This window comes from Lichenostomus cassidix, unplaced genomic scaffold, assembly GCF_008360975.1.
Source record: "Lichenostomus cassidix isolate B80296 unplaced genomic scaffold, HeHo_3.0 HiC_scaffold_607, whole genome shotgun sequence".
Lineage (NCBI taxonomy): Eukaryota > Metazoa > Chordata > Aves > Passeriformes > Meliphagidae > Lichenostomus > Lichenostomus cassidix.
Genome location: NW_028147975.1, coordinates 40580 through 62612, shown reverse-complemented (window position 1 = coordinate 62612; position 22033 = coordinate 40580). Strand labels below are relative to the sequence as shown.

At 44.7% G+C, this 22033-nt stretch overlaps 1 protein-coding gene across 1 annotated transcript in view; it reads left to right on the top strand.

Annotated features, from left to right (window-relative positions):
- MXI1 (MAX interactor 1, dimerization protein) overlaps positions 1-20603 on the top strand; it is a gene marked incomplete at its 5' end in the record, with an annotated part of 28953 nt that extends 8350 nt beyond the window's left edge. The window contains 3 exons of the mRNA XM_085048224.1: positions 16079-16193; positions 17371-17542; positions 18703-20603. Of these exons, the coding sequence (XP_084904350.1) occupies positions 16079-16193; positions 17371-17542; positions 18703-18866 (451 nt within the window). The remainder of the gene's footprint in view (positions 1-16078; positions 16194-17370; positions 17543-18702) is intronic.
- Between the last annotated feature and the right edge of the window lie 1430 nt (positions 20604-22033).

Here is a 22033-nt window from a genome sequence, read left to right as displayed (position 1 = left end):
AAGTGCAGGCTGCTATCTCTGGGTCGTCTGGTTGCTGAGCCAGGGTGGAATATCTGAAAGCATCTGAATCATTTAGAAGCACAGCTCTTAATGACTCTCAGATGAATGCTTGCTCCTTCACTTGGGCAATTGTTGCTCCTCTCTGTGGCCTTTCCAGTGCTGTAGCTATGCCGAGTCATTTGGGGAGCCGTGCCAAGGGTTCCTTACTGTCCAGCAGATAATGCAAAAACAAAAGGAGGGCATTTGATAGACACGGCTCTTCTCATGACTGAGTGTGTTTGTAGTAAAAGGGGCAAGGACCATTCCACACTGGTGAAGGCTGGCAAAGCCTACAACCATCAGGAGGGATATGTGGAAAGGTAGCTGATGCCAGACTTGATTTTGCTGCTTATTTGTGTATGGGTAGATTTCCCTGTGAGCATCCCAGGAAAGAAAAGGAACAAAACAGGAAGGTTCAGAGGTGAAATCAGCACTGAGAAGCCCACTGTGGCTGTCACTAGCCTTGAACTAGAGCCTGGTCAGCCAAGGGTGTTCCAGGACCTGACAACAGGAAGCTGCCAGCATTTCCATGTGCTACTGTGGTGTGTTTTCCTCTCTTCTTTCCTCTCAAGAGCTGGATTGTGCAGGAGGGATTGCTTTTGCTCTCCCAGGAGGTTCTGGGCAATGTGTCCTCCACGTTTTTCTCTCAAGAGAGGCTTTACAGTGCTCAAGACACAACCTGCTGAACAGTTGAGGTAATGCATTCTAATTTCACATGGCCAAAGCCTAGCCCTTAGATGGGAATTGCTCTGTTCTTTCTGGAAACTCACTGAAATTGTTTAAATGAGTCATTCTAAAAGGAGGAGTGGTGCAGCAGGTTTATTGTAGAAATCAGAGGTTGAAACAGAGGCTGCTTTGTATCTCCCATGTCTTTTATTTCCACCTATTTGGCCTTGTTCCCTGGGGTGGGTTGAGTTGTGGGTTGCCCAGTCAGATTTTGCCCAGCTGTATGGGAATCTTCTATACAGCTCGGAAAATACCATTCATTAGCTACACTCTGGTAGTGTCAGGAGGCCAAGTGTGGGGTGAGTACACGCGTTTGCCCAGATGCACAGTTACGTGCAAGCACACACAAAGAGCTTGCAGTTAAAATCTATGTGCCCTTCTCTTTTTAACAGGGGAAGACAGCCCCAGCTGTGTATACAGCTTGGTGTTTCCCTTTGATCTGTGTTTGTTTCCAGTGTTTCTCATAGAGTGGATCCTGGCGCTCCTCGGAGCTGTCTGCCCTTTTCCAAGTTTGCAGCTGTGTAACTGCACACAGTGAAGCTTGCTGGGGTGCAGCTGGTTTCAGCAGTTTGGTGTGGGGGGTTCCTCTTCCCTGCAACCCCTCCTGTTGTTTGCTTTGCTCCTGTCCTTTCCTTGCCAATGTGCACGGCAGGGAGTTGTCTCGTTCTGCTAATGGAAACAGTGCCTTGCAGATGCCTCAAGATCCTCCCTTTTACTTTGCCCGCCTGCTGCCACATGCATGGCATCAATGCCCTTTGCCAGCTGCAGCTGCCACTCTGGAGCAGAACTTCTGCTCTGTCACCCAGGTCAAACCTCAGAGAGGTTTCTGGAGACTCAGCACACTGCCCCTGCAGCTGGCTCAGGCCCTGTACCTAAAGGAGGGCAAGAAACTGTGTTCTTCAGAGTTCCATGGTTTCTGAAGTTTTCTGAAGCTGTCAGAGATGGGGCTGAGGGGTGCCTGCAGTACTCATTTGGTCCCCTCACCCCAAGGCAGGATAAGCTCAATCTAAAGCTTTTCTGGCAAGTGCCAGTCTAGCAGAACCTTAAAAGCATTTGACAGCAGGATTGCACAGGGAAACAGTGCAGCCTATTGCCCTGATTAACTGTGGTTACTGCTAGAAAGTTTTGTCTGACTAAGGAGAAAATGGTTTCAGCATTGTTCTACAGAGGAAAAAAAGCCATCCAAAGCTGAGTGCCTCTGAGTGTGAAGGAGAGAGTACCAAATTGCTGAATACAGCAGTCAACTTTCATAGCAAGAATCACTCTCAAAGTGAGAGTTAGACCCTCAGTGTATGCTGAGGAGTTCTGGCTGAGGTAGGCAAATGTGGGGAACAAAAAACATTGATCTTTTCTTTTTCCAATGCATGCGTTTCCCACTTTACCCAACCCAAAGAGCAACTTCGATGCCAAAAAAAGTGGGAAACTGGATGGGAACACTTTGTCTCCCATGGATATTCTACGTAATATGACCCTCTTAGGAAATGCACAGAGCCTGTTCTACGTGGAATGACCTCTTTTAAACTTTTCTTGGCTTGGAAAAGCGGCTTACAGGCTTGGTGTTCATTGGAGAAAAGCACATATGGGGATACATTTCAGTAAAGGGATTGCAAAAGGAGAGGAGAAGCAAAATCTTACATCTAGTGTCATATACTTCTCTAGTCTAGTGTCATATACTTCAGGAAAACATGTGAAGGCTCTCTGGAGTCATGAGTACCTTTGGAGTTTCTTTGAGTTGTGTGTTTTTTCGTAGTGATGGCCAAGAAGAGTGCATGTGGTGGAGAAAGAGCAGAATGGGAAGGGGTTTGTGCTGTGTGTTGGGCACTCTGAAAGTGTTCAGCAGCAGAGTTGAAAGCTGTGGGACACAAACAGGGGACTCCCATAAGCCCTCCAGGCTGGCTCCCAGGTCTGTGCAGACAGCACTGCCTTGTGCTTCCTCTCAGCCATCCAGGGAAAGTAAACTGCATGAGGATCTTAAAGGACTTTTTATTTTTTCATTTCAAATGAGCTTTTTTTTTTTAATTGTTCTGTTATTTAAAGTGAAAAATATGATTGATCTTGCCAACTCTTGTAATCTTCCCTGCAATTCTGGTGATACTTGGGGCATTCCAGGACCTGCAGTTAGGTGTTTTCTATCCCTCACATAAAACTAGTGTGTGAGCCAATGTAACCTGTGTATTTAAAAAACAGAAAGAAGAGGAAACATCCTATGTAGGTGTTTGGTTTTTTTACATCATGTGATGTCTGAGCTACTGTGATGTATATTTTTTTATGGGGCCTAAACCATAATCTTTTGGCCACATGGCATTAACAGCAGGACATCAGAAACTAAAGGTTTTAAAGAAATAAAAGGTTTTATGACTTCTTGATTGCAATGTCAACAATACAGCCTTCATCTTGTCTTCCTGATTATGACCAAACTCCTTTGAAATTCTGTCTTGAGAATTTCTTGTGACAGAGTTAAGAGAAGACCTCAGATAGATTTTTGCTGCATATATGGAGCAGTGAGGAATTACTGGTCCATTTTGGAAATGTGGCCATCTTGTACTCTGAGCCTTATTAACTAGCAGAGAAAGCTGGATGAATTGGCTTCCCAAAGAGTCCTACTCTCTTGGCTGTTCCCATACCATTGTCATTTCTGAGCTACATGAGCGCCTAAAAACCAAGAGTAGATTCAGCTGTGCAGTACTCCGTGAAGGAGTTAGGATTAGCTCCATTTTGTGGATGAGTGGTGTGTGCTTCAGTTCCTTGAGGGATTTCCCTGGGGTCATGCAAGCTGTCTGTGGACAGGTCTCCTGACTCTCACTTAAAGGTCTTGCCTGCTGCATAACCCTTTCCTGCTTGTGGAAATGTCGGCTCCAGTTAGTTGCTACTTTGCCCTTCCTGAAAGTGGCTGCAAGCTCTGCCAGCTCCTGCCTAGCACAGCACTAGGAAAGTCAAGAAGCTCATCCTTCTGGTTTGCAGTTTGGCTCCCATGGTGAGGAAACCCACCACAGCCTTCCCCTAGGTGAATTGTTTTTTGAGAAAATTACATTTTTTGTTGTTTTTCTTGGATTTTTAGTTATGATTTTTAACACTGGTGGTTTTTCAAACCAACATGAAGTGATTCCAGGATGGGATGCTGCACAGAAAATATCTGACAGTGAAGTGGTAATTAATCTTGCCTAAATTCATGAGGCCCTGAGAGTGACATAAGCACTACAAAAGAGCAAGAAAGGAGGTGACTGTGATTATAAAGTGGTGCTGCTGCAGGTATTTCTGTAAAGTCATGTGGTTATTTTCTTTATACTTCTCTGATAGCTGAGCAAATGGAAACAAATTTCCACTAAACCAGAGGAGTAGGTGTTCCAGCTCCCTTCTCTTTTTCTTTGTCTTTTTAAATTAGTTTTCTTTCCAAAAAAAGCCATGAACCTTTCAGTGGCTGGTTTCTTCCAAGGTGGGGTCCTAACCCTTTTCCTGCTGGGAGAATACAGGGTCAGCAAGCATAAGGCAGCTAATCCTTCTATAAATGTTAGTTTACTCAACTACAGCTGTTCTTGATTTGGGGGAATTAAATTTGTATCCATTTGTGGCATTGAAGACCCAGACAGGGGTCATAATGGTCTTCTCCTGCTGATCAAAAGTTCACTAAGGTATAGTGTCCTGTGCTTAATATAATGATTTTTTGAGCCTTGTTGAAAGCACTAGAAGTTTTGTAGTTGAGCTGAAAGAAATGGAGCAGTATTCATGTGTTACAGATATGTTTTGTCTTGCTTCCAGCCCAAGGAAATTGTTTCTGAGTAGCCAGCTCCATGCTTTTTCCTTGTTTGAGGTTTGAGCCATCTTATACCTCTTGGCCTTCACACATTCCCACAGGAGAGAGAGAAAATGTAAGGAAGGTGCCAAGTTATAGAAAAAAAGGGCAAAGCAGGGGGTTTGTGTTGGTTTTTTCCCCCTGAAGTTTACATTGTTTTAATTTTCTAGGTGATAAACTCAGCTCCTCTTTGGAAGACGTGTATTGAGAAAGAGTTTGTATTAACACATAACACCAGCTAAGCAGCAGCAATGTGTATTTTCACACTCTCTGGGGCCTCCTTTCAAAAACTCTTTTTTTTTCCTGTTACCTCTGTATGTGTGAGATCAGGACATGGCTCACCTGCTGTCAGCATGCTGGGTGCTGTGCTCTGTTCAGGCTCTCCTCCTGAGTAACAGGTACAGGTAACTTGAGTTAAAACCATTTCTCACTTAATGTTAGCTAACTCCTAGCCTCTTAAAATACAGTATTGCTGTTTTTTCTGTGCAAAAATCCATATCCTGTAGGAAAAATACTGCTAGGATTTCTTAAGTTCTCCTTCTTAGTGGTTTTTTTTCCAAACACACATCTAAGAGTGACCTTGGCTGGTAATTCATTTTCCCTGGGAAGTTTGAGGTTAAATTTAAAATAATTTTACAAGGTGAAATTACATGCACTGCTTCCTCTGTTCCAGATGTATGCCCTCTATACCAGAAAGGTACAGTGGATATTTGATGACTCCTTAAATATTTCTGACAGTGTGAAGAGATATTAGATGAAGAGCACATGCTTTCCTTCTGGCATAAAAGATTTTGTGTAAACAACTATGCCAAATGGTTACATTCTTAGAATATAGTTTTATTAGGAATTTATTTCCATGAGGTAGGGAAACTGAAATATAGCTTCAGAAAATAGATGTATGAGATGGAAAAATTCTTAGTAGCAATAACTTACTGCTGTAATTTTAAAAAATTATTTTGTTAATGACAAAAAAAATCTAGTACCAGATCAGAATCTATTCTTGATATTGACAAATTTCTCCCTCGTGCTTTTAAAAACAGGAAATATGTTTCCCCAAATAACAAGTTAGTAGCCTCCTTTACTCTTTAACTGATGTACAAATTATGTCTGTCTTATAAAGCAAATTGCTTCTTTGAGCTGGTTAATGGAGGTACAAGTTTGAAACCTGGCTGTATTTGGAATGCACCAGAGTCCAAGGTCTCTTTCAGTAGTATTGCAAAGAAACAGAGGCTTTAAGGTACTGTGTGTGCTTTTATTGCTGTGGCACCGTGTGGAGCAGGGGTAGCTTTTCTGCTGTAAACGGGACACCAGTCCATGGGTACTCTCCAGCTGCCTGCTGGGAAACTCTGCTGCCTTGGGTTCTGCCAGGCTCAAGTGCATGGGGCCTTTGAGGGTCTCTGCAGAGCCTTGCTGATTCATCTGTTTTCTGGTGTGCATCATCTTTGATTTCTTCTGGAGATGCTGGAAGGACCTGGTGGTTGTAGGTCTGAGCTGGAGAGCTTTCCCATTGCCTGGCAGTTTTAGAGGCCAATTAAGGATTATGGAGCAAGCATCCCTGCTTCTCAGTGTCTGACTGCAGAAGCCTTGCAGGAGCCTGAAATACCTCTTCATTTCAAAGGCATGGTGTTTAGCCAGGAAACCTCTGAACAGAATAATCAAGAATAGCTGGAGAGTTTGGAAAATCTTGGCTATCTTTGCTGGTGACCTAATTCTAGCAGTAAAGCTGAAAATCCGTAGATCGCAGCAAAGCAGGTTAGTGCCTCCTCTGCAAGGAGGCAGGTTTCTGATGAATGGCACAGCTGCTTTGCAGGCATGTTGGCAGTATGGAGGAGGACAACACTGCACTGACTTGTCGGCTGTGAGCAACTGTGTATCCCTAGAAGGATAATTACAATGGTATTAGTGAGAACCAGGGCACAGGACACCGCTGGCTATTTAAAGAGCAGGTCTATTTTTAACTACCTTTTGACCAAGATGGAGTTTTTATTCGACTGGGCTTTATAATTAACCAGCCTGGGTTGCATGTTGATGTTTACAGCTTACTTTGCATGTTTCCTGATAGTCAAATGCAGGACTTTAACCAAATCTTACAGCCAGGGCAGGAAATTGCAATACCTGCATGGTTGGCAGCACAACTGAAAAGTTGGTGGCAAAGTTGTGCAGGAGGTACCTGCATGTGGCCATACCAGTGGCATCTGGGCTGTGTTTAGAAGTCAAAAGGAGAACATGATGTAGAGCATTCGTGGGCTGTGATGGCTGTAGGGTTTAGCATGTGTTCGCGAGCACAGCTCAGCCTAAAAGGGGTTTAGCTGGTAACATTGTCTTTTGTGCTACAGTAAAATACACTTAATTATATTCACCAGGGATTAAAATATTTTCTGACTAATGACCAAGATCAGTAATAGGAGATCCTCAATATATAAATTCAAGGTGAAATCTGCTCCAGAGCATATGTTGCTATTTGACGTCTCCTACCAACTGTCCAAATTGCTTTCAAGGAGCAGCACAGAGGAGCTGGGAGTAGGGAAGAGAAACTGACGGATGGACACTGAGGTCAGTGCTAGGTCTGTATGAAAATGAAGGGGTGAGAGAAAATGCCAGGCATTGATTGATTCCATTCCTCTGCTGGGCAGATGGCCACCTATGCTGCTCTCATCACCTTCTCATTGTGAAGCCCAGGCCATTGCATTTGATCTTTTTCTACTGAGTTGAAGCAGTCCTGTCTCATAGGCCCCTCTGAAAATCAAAGAGGTTATGAAAGGATGAGCAGTCATGTTACCAAGCAGCTGTGAGTTCATTCTGGAGGAGGCACCTTCCAAAATGGCATAATTTTTATTACTGTGAGCATCAATGTTCAAAAGGTTTTGACATTGCCTTTTCTAGTTTTGGAAGTCATGAGATTAAAGATAGTCTCTTTAAAAAAAAAATATTTTATCATTTAAATGAATCTTTGGTTCTAGCCCTGTAGTCAAAGAGGAAAACCTCAAGATGTGCAACAAATAGGACCCAAAGGCCCAGAAGTTATGATGTGAATAAAATTAGTCCTGGATGTATCACTTCAGCTTCAGAGTCATAGTGTTGCTTTAGTATGATTATTTGGGATCTGCTTGATTTAGGAATTTTGAGTGCAGTCACAGGATCCTGTTTCAATGTCTGTGCTTTTGGCAGCTGTATACTTGTTCCAAAGAGTTTCCAATCCAGGAGACCATCAGAGAAGAGGTCAGAAACAAAGCCTGGACAGGCTGAAGTGATAGCAGAGAAGAGCAAAGAGTGCTGTCAGAGAACAGAGTGAAAAGGAAGGTAATGGAGACTCAGTGTGAAATGAGAGCAATCCTACTCCCTGAAGTGCTTTCTGGCATGAGGGTGGGGCTCCCAAGTTTCCAGAAATGTCCTGTTCACAGCTGTGTCTGCAGTGCTGTGGCTTTGAATCCTGGAAGTGGGTGCTCTCTCACGTGTCCACATAACACAAAGTGTACATAGGCCAACCCCTGCACCCACTGAGCAATGTGATTTGCACTTAACATGTGCACAGGGTGAACAGATCAGCCACTGGGAGATACAGCTAAAATTGTCTGTTACCACTCCATACTGCAGCCCAGGAGACATTTGTCCTGCAGGAAATAAAAATCTTTCAGCCAGATCCCCCAAATTTCACCAAAGGATTGGAGGCTGCCTGGTTTCCCCTCCCTCCATTCCTCTCTTTGGCTTTTTGAAAACCTTGAAGTAATTAATTTGGCTTCCAAATCATAACATAATTAGGAGAGCCCTCTCAACAACACTCAGTTTTATACCCAGAAGGATCTCAGGAAAGGCAGAGATTTTGACAGCTATGTAATGCAAAGAGAGGTGGAGAGAGCATGTCTTTCTCCAGACTGCAGTAGTAGGCTAGAAAGATCATGTTGGAATGGACCAGTGGTGGCAACACATCACTTGGCACAAGGTTTGTTGGTCTTGCAGCTTCTGTTTGCCAAGAATCTGAAGCTCTTCCAAAGCTGACATCAGTGATGAGTCTTCTCATGTAGAAGAGTTGGGGGTAGAAGTAATTTCTGTGTGTCTGTAGGGTGCACTTGGCCATATGCTCAAGCTGCAAGCTGCATACACTCCTTCAAAGTGTACAGTGAAGAGTGTGGGCAGTACATTTTCAGGTAAAACCTTTGCTTTATGCTTACCTTAAGGCTTGCAGTTTCTGTTGCAGATGTGGAGAAGGGCTTATGTGCTGCAAAACTGCCCATTTTTGCTGGATTATTTCAGTTGTTTGGTAAGATTCTCCCTTTCCCAGTGTGTACCTGGTTTTGGTTTTGTCACTGAGGTGGCCTTTGGCCAAAACACTGCTGTTGTGGAGTACATCAGTACATTGCTGTTTGTATTTTTTCCACTTATGGGCTTGAATTACACCACTGCTTTCTTACACACTGTGCCACCCCTTATCTGCCTAGTATGTGGCTTGTCACCAGGCAGAAGTGCATTGATTTGAGTGACTTTGCAAAACTGCATTGCCTTGGGGTTGGGTTTTTTTATTATTTCTATTATTGTTTTTACCATTGTTAGGTCATAGATCTCATTTGTGGTTTGTTTTTCCTTTGCCTTTGATTTGAGAATACAGTTGGGTGCATGTTCATCTCTAACTTATGCAGACAGACCTGACATAGTTAAGATGAGGCTGAAAATGTTGCCCATAGAACTTTCTTGTTCCTTTAAATTCCTATTTATAGTATGTTGTTAGGTCTTTTTATTGTAGTTCTTAAATTTTCATTTCTTTGTTTATTTTAAATGGTAGATCTCTACATTAAAAAATTTAAATATAAGAAGGATTTATTTCAATTACTTTTCATGGCACATTTTATTAGTGTTTGGAATACAAATACTCCTACATGCCAGGGGGCCATAAGTAGAAATTGACTGGAAACAGTCAGATGAGCAAATATCCTCTTCCAACTGGGAGCAAACGCAGGAAAACAATCACGAGAAGAGACCTGATTTAAAACCCAAAAGCAAGGCTTGTTCTGCGTGATTTCACAGCTCAGGTGGAGAACATTAACTTTCAGCTGTGTATTTCTGAGCCAGATTTCCTTCTGAACCATGTGTGTGGTGTGTGGTGCCCCGTGGAACGGGGGTGAGCGGGTGTGAGTGTTTATTGCAGGCTGGCCGGGCGCACCGCAGCGTTCCTGCGTGGCCGGAGGGCTCGCGGTGGTTGCATAACGTGCTGCAGCACAGACAGCGGGGCTCAGCCCTGCTCCTGCCCGCCTCCATCCCGCAGCCAGGTGCTTGGAAAAGCCTCTTCCCTCGCTGGAGACGAGCACTGAGTAAAGCAGGGAGCAGATACCTCGCGGAGAGGGCTGGGCTGGGGGTCCGGGACAAGAGTAAGGAAAAAACATCAAGTCGTGTGATGGCTGTTGGAGATAAGCAGCCTCTGACCTGTGAATTGCTTTTAGAAGGAAACAGGATTTTCCCTGCCCTGTGGTTTTTGCATGTGTTTCTCATTACTTTTATCTCGAAATCATTCTCATACAGTGAATTATTGATGTGGGGTCACATGTGTTTCTCCAGGAATCGCTTTCTTTAACCAGTGATCCCTTCTGAGTTTTTTAGGCAATCTGTTAAGCTCTGAAATCCAAACAAAGTTGGTGGTTTCTAATTTCAGGGTTAAATTAGACTCGACTTTGAAAAGGCTTAGAGGGAAGGGGAGACATATGATAATGTCCTTCTTTATGTTAGGATCTTCCTTCTTCTGGTTCTTTTGGTGCTTCATTTTGTTTAGTTCTGTTTTTTTAATATCTCCCAGAGGTCAAGTGTGTGATTTAGCCTCAGTGGAACTTGAGCATATTCCTAATGTTGAGCACATGCTTAAATCCACTGTTGAATTCAAGCCCTATAGACCTGGAGGCATGGTACAAAAATATCTGGGAAATGCTTTTCTTTTCCCTCAGATGCTCCCTTCTTTCAACATACAAAATTAAGAATTCAGCATTTTGAACTGCCGCTGGAGGCGAGTTGGTCATTTCCTGCTGGGAGGGAGGCTTGATCTTTTAAAGATGGTAAGAGAGTGTGTGTGTGTGTGTGTGTCTGTGTGTGTGTGTGTTTTGCAGATGTTCAGGCCTTGATTCAGCAAAGTGTCTCAGCAGTGTCTGACGAGGGGATAGTGCTGAGTCTGGTAAACCTGCTGCTCCAGAGCTGAGTGTGCGTGCATGTTTGCCTGACTCCTTAGCAGAGAAAGTTTCTTTTCTCAGTTTCCATCTCTTCTGCCCATGGTGGAAGTTGGCAGGAGCCCCACACAAATCCCAAACCACTGATAGCAAAGAAGCTGCTGTCTCTCTGGCAGTGTTAACATTCAGGGATGGCTGGTGTCTGCAGCCGTTTCTGCAGCGCTCACCAGAGGAGGATGGAGTGGATGGTGGGAGGTCACGTTCTTGTCAGGGGGTGCACAGGGGCTTGGCTGAGCCCACCAGGGCCCCGAGGGGAAAACTGCCAGTGGTCTTACAGCCCTGGGCTGGCCCTTGCAGGGACCCCCTCGGGTATTGTAGGGGACTGGGTTTCCAGTCCCTGTGTAGCCACTTTGTGACCAGCAGACACAAGACTCGGAGCTGCCACCACAGGTCCCTCAGCTCTCTGGGGACTTCCCAGGCAGGGAGGAAGCTGGTGGCTTTGTGCCCAGCTTGCTGTGGTGCAGAGTGTTGTGCTAGGTTGATTCCTACCCAAACTCCTCAAAAATGTACTCAGAGGTGTGGGGGAAGGAAATGGGGACTTTTTTTTTTGCACCCACACCTTTTTCTGCAGTGGAGTTTTGATTCAGGCAAAAGAGAACCCAGTTCCTGCAGTGGGATTTGCGTGTGTGTTGTACACTGAGACAGCTGAAGCTGTGAGCAAAAAGCACGCATAAATAAAGGCTTCCTCCCTGTGCTTTATATAATCAGAGTGGGTGATGTCATTGGGAGCCAGAGAGGAGAGCAGGCTGTGAAATTACAGCCCTCTGCAGCCAGGCAGAGCCAAGTGCAAGGGGGGGCTGCACAGAGCAAGAGCCAGGCTCCCCTCTGATAGAGGCTCAGGACAGAGGGCTTTGGAGGGGAGCTAGGGGTAGAAGTAGATAAACCAAATACAGTCAGATAATCCAAATACAATCAGAAGCTTTTGCAGAGGCACAAAGGAAAAGCAGGGAGAACAGCAGGTGCCCAGTGGGCAGCAGTGGGGCTGCTATTTCAAGGGCCAGGGCTCCCTTGCTCCACATACAGCCATCTACAACTTCTTGTGGATCTGCTGACACTGTGAAGCTGCTTGGCTTTCTTGTCCTTCTGCTTCAGTCTCCTGTCCTGTTGCAGCTCCTGGCAGAGGAGAGAGGGCATCCTTGCTCTGCTTGCCCTCCACATCCCAGAGGAAATTGCCTCTAGTCTCCTCCTGGCCCCACACAGAGGAGAAAGGAGAAGCAGCAGAGGGGCTCTGTCCTAGCCGTGAGTGAAACAGAGTAAAAGGTGATCCTCAGCTCTTCAAGACACAGCTTGTGTTTGGCTCTAGTTTTGTGAAGCCTCTCAGGTGCTTTGCTCCTTTTTTGGTCATCCTGATGCCCCCACAACATGGGAATTTCAAACAGTAGTTTGCCCTCTCATCAAGCTGAGCAGGAAGGGGGGACCAGGCTGATCTCTTGGGAAAGTGGAGAGCCCCCTTCTTTCAAATCCTTCACAGATTTCTTCTTCAGCACATCAAGCACCTACAATATGCTTAAGATGCTGCTGTGAGAGCCTGATTTTTTCCAAGCCCACTTAGGCAGGAGGAAGGGCTTCAGCTTCTCCCCTCTCCCCTGCAGCTAACATGCAAAAGCTTCAGCCTCTGCTGAAACTGGAATTCTCCTTCTGTCATCCTCTGTCTTCCTCAGGATCAAGGCAGCGAGAGGCAGCAGCCCTTTGCACCAAGCCCTCCTTGTTTCTCTGTTATATAACAATATGGGCTTTTAGACTTGTTTTTCCAGATATTGGCAGATGCGTCAAATATTGGCATAATCCAGTGGTTTACATGGAAAGCCGTCTGGCTCTGTCTGGAGGCTGCACAATGCTGGTATTTTCATTGAATACAAGAGCCTGCAGCATTGTCAAAGCCACATTGCAACAGAGCCCAGGTAAACAAGGGGAAAAGACACATCATGGCCTGACCTGTGGAATTACAGCTGCCCAGGGACAGCTCCAGGACTGGATAAGGAAGATTAATGGGCTTGCAATTGCTTTCTGTCTGAAAAGGTCTTTTAGCTAAGTCTTTTGTGATGCTTTTCAAAGAATCACGAAATCATTTAGGTTGGAAGAGACCTTCAAGACCATAGAGTTCAACCTTTGACCAATCACCACTTTGTCAGCTGGACCGTAGCCCTCATTGCCATGTCCAGTCCAGTGAACAGGGACTCCACCTCCTCCCAGGGCTCTGGAGTTTCATTTCACATGTACCCATCAGTGTGTGAGACCTGCAGTGTGTGCTCTCTGCTTTAAGAACCCATCATGGTCCGCTGGGGCTGTTGGGAGTTAAGAGAGGTCAGGGACTGTGATCAGGTTAGATTTTAAAAATAAAAGGTAAGGAAGGTATTGAACACTGCATAAGGGAAACAGCTGGGGAAGTTCAGTTTGATCTCTCTGAAGAAAAGTGACATGCTCACATGCTAGGACAGTTTGCAGGCTTGGTTGCTCTTTCCTATCCCAGTGTGGCTCAGCTTGAAGTGCAGGATAGGGGGAAAATCCAACAGCAGCACAGAAGTAATTGCTTTGGTCAAATCTCTTCCAAACCTGCCTCAGGTCAGCCAACACCACCTGTCCCTGCACTGCGCTTGCAGCCCAAGCTGTGCTATGTGCCATTGTGAGTTTATCAGCTCATACCACACCCATGTCCCAGGCAGGTGTCCCCTCCTGATGCCTGGTGTGCTGGCTCAGCCCATCACCCCTGCTGCAGGCCACAGCCTTTGGCCAGTGGCCAGCCGAGCCACAGGCAGGAGTGGCTTCTCTGAAAATGGTCTGCATGAGCATGGGACAAGCAGTAACCTTCTGCAGTCCACCGTGGGGTCCTGGGGCACAGTGGCAAATTTTCAAGTGTCTAGGGTTTTATTACCTGCCTGGACTTTTGCCTGTAGCTTTCAGGTGCTTAAAAGAGTTGATCTTGTTCAGTCTGCACAAAACTCCGCTTTTGACATGGCAGATCAGTGCCACCCTTTTGATTGCTGTCTCAGCAATCCAGCCAGTGCTTGCTCCTGTCTGAAGCTGATCACTGGTTCCAGGAACTGCGGTTCCTGGTGCAGCACCTTCCCTGTGCCTGTTAAAACACAGTGCTGAGAATCAGCCCAAAGCTCAGGCTGTAGATGTGTTGTCCATTTCTCTCTGCATTCAGGAGTGAACTGTGATACCTTTGCCACTGGTTAGATGTTGATTCCCCAAACTATTTTTTTGCTGTTACACAAATAATTGGGTTTTCACCATGTGCTGGGAGCTGCCATCAGGTCTGTGGTACCTGCTTGTAGCAGATGCCATGTAGCAGTCTGCTCTTAGGTAGAGCCCCGAGATCTGAGCTCTGCTTGAGCTTTATTTTTATTTGCAGCCAGTTCGTAGGTGAAGTGTGTGGCTGGAGCTTGTACTTGTGCTGTGAGGAGACACGTGCTGCTCTGTGCTGCAGCTTGATGGCTGTGCTCTGACAGCTCTGACTCAGTGACTCGCCTGTGTGGCCATTCAAGAAGTCTGTGGTATATCCAAAAATGGGTTTCAAAACCCAAAATGTCTTTGATCACAAGATCCTCGTAGTTTCTCTGCAAGAAGTCAGTGTTCAACTTCGTGAGAGAGGACATGAACTGTAGTGCCAGTGTGAACCAGCAATACTTTTTCATTGTTTGCCCTATGGGTCATCATGGAGCACAGGGCAAACACCTGTAGTGGGTTCACACAACTCCTGAGCAAGCTCTGTGTTGAAAATTGGCTTCCAGGTAGACAAAATCCCCCCATGTCAGCCATATGGGTTTAGTGACAGTGGGGTTTGCCCTAGAGCAAGCTGAGAAGTAAGAGATGAGATTGAAGTGATTACTGTTCTTTCAGTTTGATTTTTGGATTATGATTTCCCTTTCCCCTCCCTTCTATTTGTTAATGTTTAATGGAAAACACGTTTTCTTCAAGGCCCTTGCTGGTCATATGCAGCCCTGTGACTCTTATTGAGGCAGAATGATGGACCTTTCGCAAAGAGATTTATGGTAGAAACTGTGAGGAGCTCACAGCTACAGCGCGGCCAGTGAACACTCCCCTGTGCTGACAGTTCATCAGCAAAACCCCTGACCCTTCCACCCTTAATCATCCTTGCTTGTCACTGACATAATTGCCTGATTACAGACTCCTCTCCCCCACCCCTTTCAAACTGGGTGCAATAGTGCATTTGAAAAACAAATGGAAATGAACTGTCCATGCTCTTTTTTTTCTTTCTTTTTTTTTTCCCCTTCCCCTGCATTGAGATGGATCAGTCTAAGATTCAGTTTCTTTGTGCATGAACAGGGGCTGGGATAGGCTTTCAGGACTCTTTTGCACTGGTGTTTCTTGCATGTGAATGGTAAAGCTGATGTCATTGTGTTATTGATTGGGATGACAACTTTGGACATAAATCATTAATGTCTGGGAAAGAGAGAGGGAGGGGAAAAAGGCAACCCGCACTCGATAGTTTTCCATAAATCTGCTGTTCATCCCTGCATATGTGATCCAGAAGAGGAGACAGTGGGAACAGTTTGCCTCTGCAGCCTGAGGACGATGTGCTTTGCCACTGCTGCCTGAACCATTTACCCCAGAACATGTTGCCATATTCTGCAGAAAATGGTTCATATCACCAGCAGCACTGTTGTGCTGCAGCCTGTCTTTGTAGATGTGAGCCAAGGTCAGAAGTCTGCCTGGGGGAAGGTCTTGGGTTCTCTCATTCCCACAGACCTTACACCCCTAGCAGCATTTCAGACCTGGGCCCAGGAAGGAGTGAGAGTGCAGTTCTTGGGAGCTACCATCCCTCTAGCTCCTTTAATTGCCAGCAGGGATTGTTTCATTGTTTTGAACTGACCATTTTTCTCATTGATCTTAATTTCATGCAAAAACAAGGTGTTCAGGTCAGCTCATGACAAATGAGCTAGCAAAGAGCAAGCATGCAGGGGGTAGCAGTCATTCAAAACAGCTTTCACAAAAGTTCTCAGCAAAATAGACAGCAAGTAGCTCGGAGAGAGTGGAAACCCATGAGATACTTGTACCATTTTACTGTGTGCCTTTGCCCCTGCACAAAGTTCATCCAGATGAGTCAGATTATCAGTTCAGACAGCAAGAAAATAAACAGTGTCTGTCAGAGGTTAGCAATAATGCAGGTATTGGTGAGCAGCTGATGTTTGAAGTGTAAATAGTTTAGTGGCAGTCTGTCCTGGTACCTGCGGGGAATCTTGTGATGTTCGTAAACAGAGTAACCTGAAAACTGCCTTGTAAGGGGGCAGCAGTGAAAGAAAACACATTTCCTTGCAGAAAGCATGGCTCTGATCCTCCTGTTCTCCCCTTGCAGCCGAGCTCATCTCCGCCTGTGTCTAGAACGCTTAAAAGTTCTGATACCGCTCGGACCAGACTGCACCCGGCACACCACGCTTGGGCTGCTCAACAAAGCCAAAGCACATATCAAGGTAAGAGCTGCTTGCCCCAGCAGCTTTCAGCGTGGGCTCTTGGGCAGTACAATTCAGTTGCTCATTTTTGCTGCCTAGAGCTAGCTCTGTTGAAGGAAACGTAACAATGTTAAAAAATATATAAATTAATTAAAAGCGCAAGCAAGCCTTGCTTTCCTAGTTAACAATTTGTAATTTCTACAAGCCACATTGTTGGAAGAGCCCATAATGAGCTCCTTAACTATGAAAATTACGGATTTGAAGAGCAAGGATCTTGTTCTGTATTGTGATAATTTGTTGACAGCTGCATCTCTTTAAAGAAAAACATACCCACTGTTGAATGACTGCATTTTGACGGGAAATGCAGTTTTTTTTCTGATGTGCTAGCGAGTTTCCACTGCCGAAGCATTAGCACAAACCACAAGAGTATGAGACAAGGTTGGCTTGCTGGAGTTATATGTGTGAACCTTCCAGCTAGTCCAGTGCACTTCTAGCTTCACTTTTGGCAAAGTGAGACATGAAAAGAAAATGCAGCATTGTCAGTGTCTGCGAGAGGCTGAAATACTTTGTTGCAGGTCAGGATATAGAGAAGGAAGGTGGGTGATGAGGAAGGAAAAGTGTTGCCAAAGGGACAGAGTTAGCCTGAAATGACTCCTTCTTATGCAATGTGCTTGTCGTAGGAAACAAAGAACAGTGCCCTGGTAGATTTCCCAGCCGTGATCAAAGAAATCTGTCGTAGGTTATGTAAATCACTCACTGAATAGAAAACTGTTTCTGAGAAATCCTTCTAAACCATGCAGTAAGGAACACAGAACTCCCAGGGCACGTTTTTATGTTGGAGCAGATCGTAAGAAACCCTGCAGTGGTTTGGTCCGGGGGATGGAGGCCCCTGCGTGGGCAGAGATGGTAATGCAGGTGTCCAATCCCGGCTGGAATGACCCACTAACTGCTGCAATTCCCCTGGAGAGCCTCACTCCTCAGAGACTATTTGTACTAATGGGTATGATTTATCAGGACCTGAGAGGTGGAAAGACATGAGGAGATGGCATTGTGCTCAGAGACTGTGAGGCAGCTTGGTTCAGGGCACTTGCAGCTTAAATCCTTCTGGGACCTGGGAAGGTCTGAGCAAGACAGGTGGATGTGGGAAGGAAGGAGAAAAGGATGAAACTAACTACTGAGTTATATTTGATCATGTCAGAAACTTGAAGAGGCTGAGAGAAGAAGCCAACACCAGCTTGAGAACCTGGAACGAGAACAAAGATTCCTAAAGAGAAGACTGGAACAACTACAGGGTCCTCAGGAGATAGAGCGAATACGAATGGACAGCATTGGATCTACCATTTCCTCGGATCACTCGGACTCGGAGCGAGGTGGGTGTTGCTGAACCAGCATGGAATTCCTAGGACTCTGAAGTGAGAGAATGAGTTAATCCATTTCTTGTCTCTCAGCTTCCCCTTCTTATGGCCTTTGATGTTTAGGTTGCTGATTCTGCTCACACATAAGCATGTACACACACACAGATATGGAGAGTTTAGTATTTGCATGAGTTCTAAGTCTGGAAGAGTTGTTGCTGTCAACTTGAGCTTATTTCTGTGGCATTGAAAGTGATGGTCAAGTTGAGATACCCATTGTGTTCTTTGGTCTACTGAATCTCTTGGCAACACAAGGAAAAAGTAAGAAGGTATTAATGGGACTAGAACAGATGCTTCACACACTTACCCCGTTGCCCCCCCCACCTTTTTGCCCCCAAACTTCCCATAGAGTTCATCTCCTCAGTCAAAACTGGCTAGAGATATCTGAATGGCTAAGTAAATTAAGATAACCTCCTCTTTTTAAAATACCCCTGCAGTGGAGAGAACATTAGGCACAATAGATGGTTTGATATTTACTGACAGACCAAAAGATGCTGCATAGTTTCGGTATGAATCTGTAGTTTAAAACAAAAATCCTTTGGAAAATTCCTGAACAATATGTGCACCAAGATACCTGGTTAATTAGATCTTTGCTTTTTAAGTCTTTCTTCAAAAGAGGACGTGTATTCCAAAATCCAGTGAGCATGTATGAGAGTAACCCAGATTCACATGGTAATGCATTGTAATTGTGTGTGGTCCTGGCTGTGGCAGTATAATGTCAAGCAAATAGCATTTTTAGGGGTAAATTTATGCTGCATTTTCTCTCTTGCACTCAATTTTACCTGCTTCTTCTTTTATATAATACTGGGGGGTATTAGACCTCCAGAGAAAGAGGGAGTGGGACAAGCTCAGTGTGTGGAGTGGCTCACCTATGCTGACAGTGTGGCCATCATGTGGAGGAGTGAAACCCCTTTGCCAAATCCCTACAAAAAACTCCAAGCTGGTTTCTAATCTTTTTGTAAATCATGGCCACAACCCATCCCATTCCAGGAGGAACACTGAAAACCTTCCTGCAGGATGGCTGCTTCATTCCCTGTGCTGGGGAGCTCGCTGGCGTGAAGGGGGCAGTTGGGTGTGTGGTGCTAACCCATGTGCATTTCTCTCGTTTCCCTTTCTAGAAGAGATTGAAGTGGACGTTGAAAGCACAGAGTTCTCCCATGGAGAAGTGGACAATATCAGCACAACCAGCATCAGTGACATTGATGATCACAGCAGCTTGCAGAGTATTGGGAGTGACGAGGGTTACTCCAGCGCCAGTGTCAAGCTCTCGTTTGCTTCCTAGAACCAAGTGAGACAACAGTGCAGGGCGAATGATTTTACTGGGGTGATCAAACTGGGTCCTAGATGCCAGTATCCTCTTTCAGAATTGACATATTGACAGCTAGGCCTGGAGAGACCTGTATATAAAGCTTTTTGGGTAAGGGAAGCCTCCCCAGAAACCCATATTTGTTCATTTGGTCATGTTACCAATCCCAATTTCTGCTGGCAAAAACTTAGACCAAACAGTAGTCCCTTTGAAGTCAATGAAATCCGTTTGTTTCTGTGGGACCTGGATCTAGACCTTAGTGATGAAACACTTTGTTTTGAATTTATTTGAAATTGTTTGAAAGAGGATACTAGAGACTACTCATCTCTCTCTTTCTGTCATGAGATCTGAGAAATGTCAAAATTTCTTACGCTGCATTCAGGTTGAACAACCTAATTTAGGCCCTTCTGAAGAGCTTTTGTGGTCCTAAAAGGACTTTATCCTACAGTTTATCACAATGTAATGCTGTCATAATGTACTAGGAAATCTGAGAAGGCTTACGTAGCCTAGGAATAACAGTGACAATAATGATTAAGGTCTCATTCTGTGCCCAGAGGGAGAGAGGCAGCAAAGAGAGATGTTCAGGGGAGAACACCATTCAACTCAGCTTTCTGTTGGACATCATTCAAACAGTGAGTACCTCTGAAGCGTGGCTAAAGCAGGAGGTACACACCTGTAATCCACCAGCACACGGTGGGCTGTCACGCCCGGGGCTGTGCCAGCGCCAGAAGGTCCCCGGTAGATGTGTGTCCCTCGCAGGCACACGGCCAGCTGAGGGCAGAACGAAACCAGCACTCGAGAGGTGACACACCAGACAGTCATGCCCAGATACTGAGCCACTATGACCTTTTTATTTGAAGCGATTTTTTGATAAACATTTGTAAATGTGTTGGGAGGGAAAACACCCCAAGTCTGATGCGTCTTTTTAGAGCTTGTCCATATGAAACCTTAGATGTCTTTTATATGAATTTATGCCATGAAAAGATCTCTGTTTTGATGAAGCACTTGACCCGATGAAATGCAAAGATGCTTTTTTTTGCCATGCACACAATGGATGAAGGCTGTGCTAGCTGGAAGAGGCCAGGTTTGGTGGGGGTTTCTTCAGTTTTCTTTTTAGAATCATTCCCTTTGCTGATTTTTGAAGTTCCAGTCCAGTAGTTAACCTAGTTAAGCTCAGCACGTCTCTCATGTTAATGTAACGTTTTGACTGCACGTCCTGTTCCCAAGGGCCTTGCCATCTTATCTGTGCAGGTGCTGTTAAGAGCTGTTATAGCGAATGTTTTCTAATTTTCTCCAAGACAAGCATTCTAACCTGCACTTTGAGCGCTTTGCTTTTTTATTTTTGTCTTTTTAATGGCCAGGATTATTTTATTTTCCAAGTTTTAAAAACCTTAATAGAGACTTCACCTATGGCATTGTTTGAAACTTTGTATATCCTTAAGTAATTTAATTACCCCTCATTACTAAGAAAAAAAAGAGGAAAAAAATGCTTTATAAAATTCATAACTTATTGCTGATTTGAATGGGTTGTTAATTTCAGTCCTTTAGATTTTATTTTATTGTTTTAGATAGGGTTGGGTAAAAAGAGGTAAAATAAAGTAAAAAAATAAAGACAACCATATTTAGCAGTGCAGTGGAATTGTGTTTAAATGTTAGCATATGGTCCCCATTAAAGTAGCACTTTAACGCCATTAAACATTTCTGTATCTGAAATGAGTTGTGTTCTTCCATCTTGGTCATTCCTGTCACTTCAGCCGACTGTTGTTCTTGTGCCTTTTGGTCCCATGGTGATATCCTGAGCCAGTCTCATGTAGACTTTTGCACTGTGATAAGTTGCCTGTGTTTAAATAGTCTGATATTTCCCCCACTCTCCAAAACGTGTCATTCCCTGTAAGAGGCACAACACACATGCTTGAGTAGAGAAATAATCTTTCCTTGGCTGTAATGAATTATTTCTGTTCAGTTTGGGGTTTTTTTACATTAATTTGCTTACTAAGTTTGCATCTGGTTGCAGTTGTTAAATGTGTTTTCACTTGTGTGTGTGTAATCCAGTGGCTCAGTCCATCTGTTCTTTCTGGGAGGTTACCTAGCAGGAGCAGGAGTCTACCACAGAGTAAATTAACTTCTAGGTTAACAAATGGAGCCTGAGGGCTTTGAAAGAAGGAATGCTGCTTGGATTTGTATTTGGGGTCCATGTAATCTCTCCATGGCACAAAGCTTGGAACAGTGTGTAGAGTGGTGAAAAGTAGGAAACTTTAGCTCTAGCAGGGCCTTATTTATTTATTCATTATTATTCTCCTTGGAAGTGTTGACCACTGGCAGTGCTGGTGCTGAGCAGTTGGACACCAGTAGGAGTTATTTATTTACAAGTCTTTTTCCATAGCTGTCCCAGCACCTCCCCTTTCCTGTTATTCCTGTTTGTGTTAAATGCCCACTTGGGAAAGCAATACCACAGCTGAGAAATACTGAAGTTCAAGGGGTGGAGAATGGCCATGCTCTCCCAATTGGTATAAAACAGTGATGTGTCTATGGTTGGAATAAATGTGTTTGAAATGTTTGTTTGTAATGCTCTGGGGCCAGTTTGGTATCTCCTACCTTTTCTAGTGTTGTGGTCTCAAAGGGGTCCTGATGTCAAGTGCAAATACAATGGGGGAAATGTCACAGGAGATGAACTTCCATCACCAGCCTCCTGCCTGACTGCTCAGCCAGCAGCCGTCATCCAGCCAGGAGGATGTGTAGGAAGAACAAATTAAGAGCCTTTCTAATAACTCCAAAGACCTGAGGTTGGTTGCTGTGGTGCTGGTGAGTTCCTTGTGGCAGATCCTAGCAGATTTCAGGTAGAGTTTTGATAGTTTCTTAAATGATGGAAACATTTCTCTGGCCTTTGAAAGTTGTCCTGCCCTGCTTTATTTCTGCTTTGTGTACTTTATCTCTGCCTTTTCTCATCTCACACAGGTGTCACCCTCCTCACATCTGCCTTTGCTGGCCTGTTCTGTCACATTGCAGTGTGCAAGATGACCAATTTTTAGAGAAGGTGCTATAATTTTACAAGAATATGGTGACTTTGCCTGTAAAAGCATAATTGGATGCACTTTCCTGAGGCAGCCTTCCCATCAGTAGGCACACATCCCCACACACACACA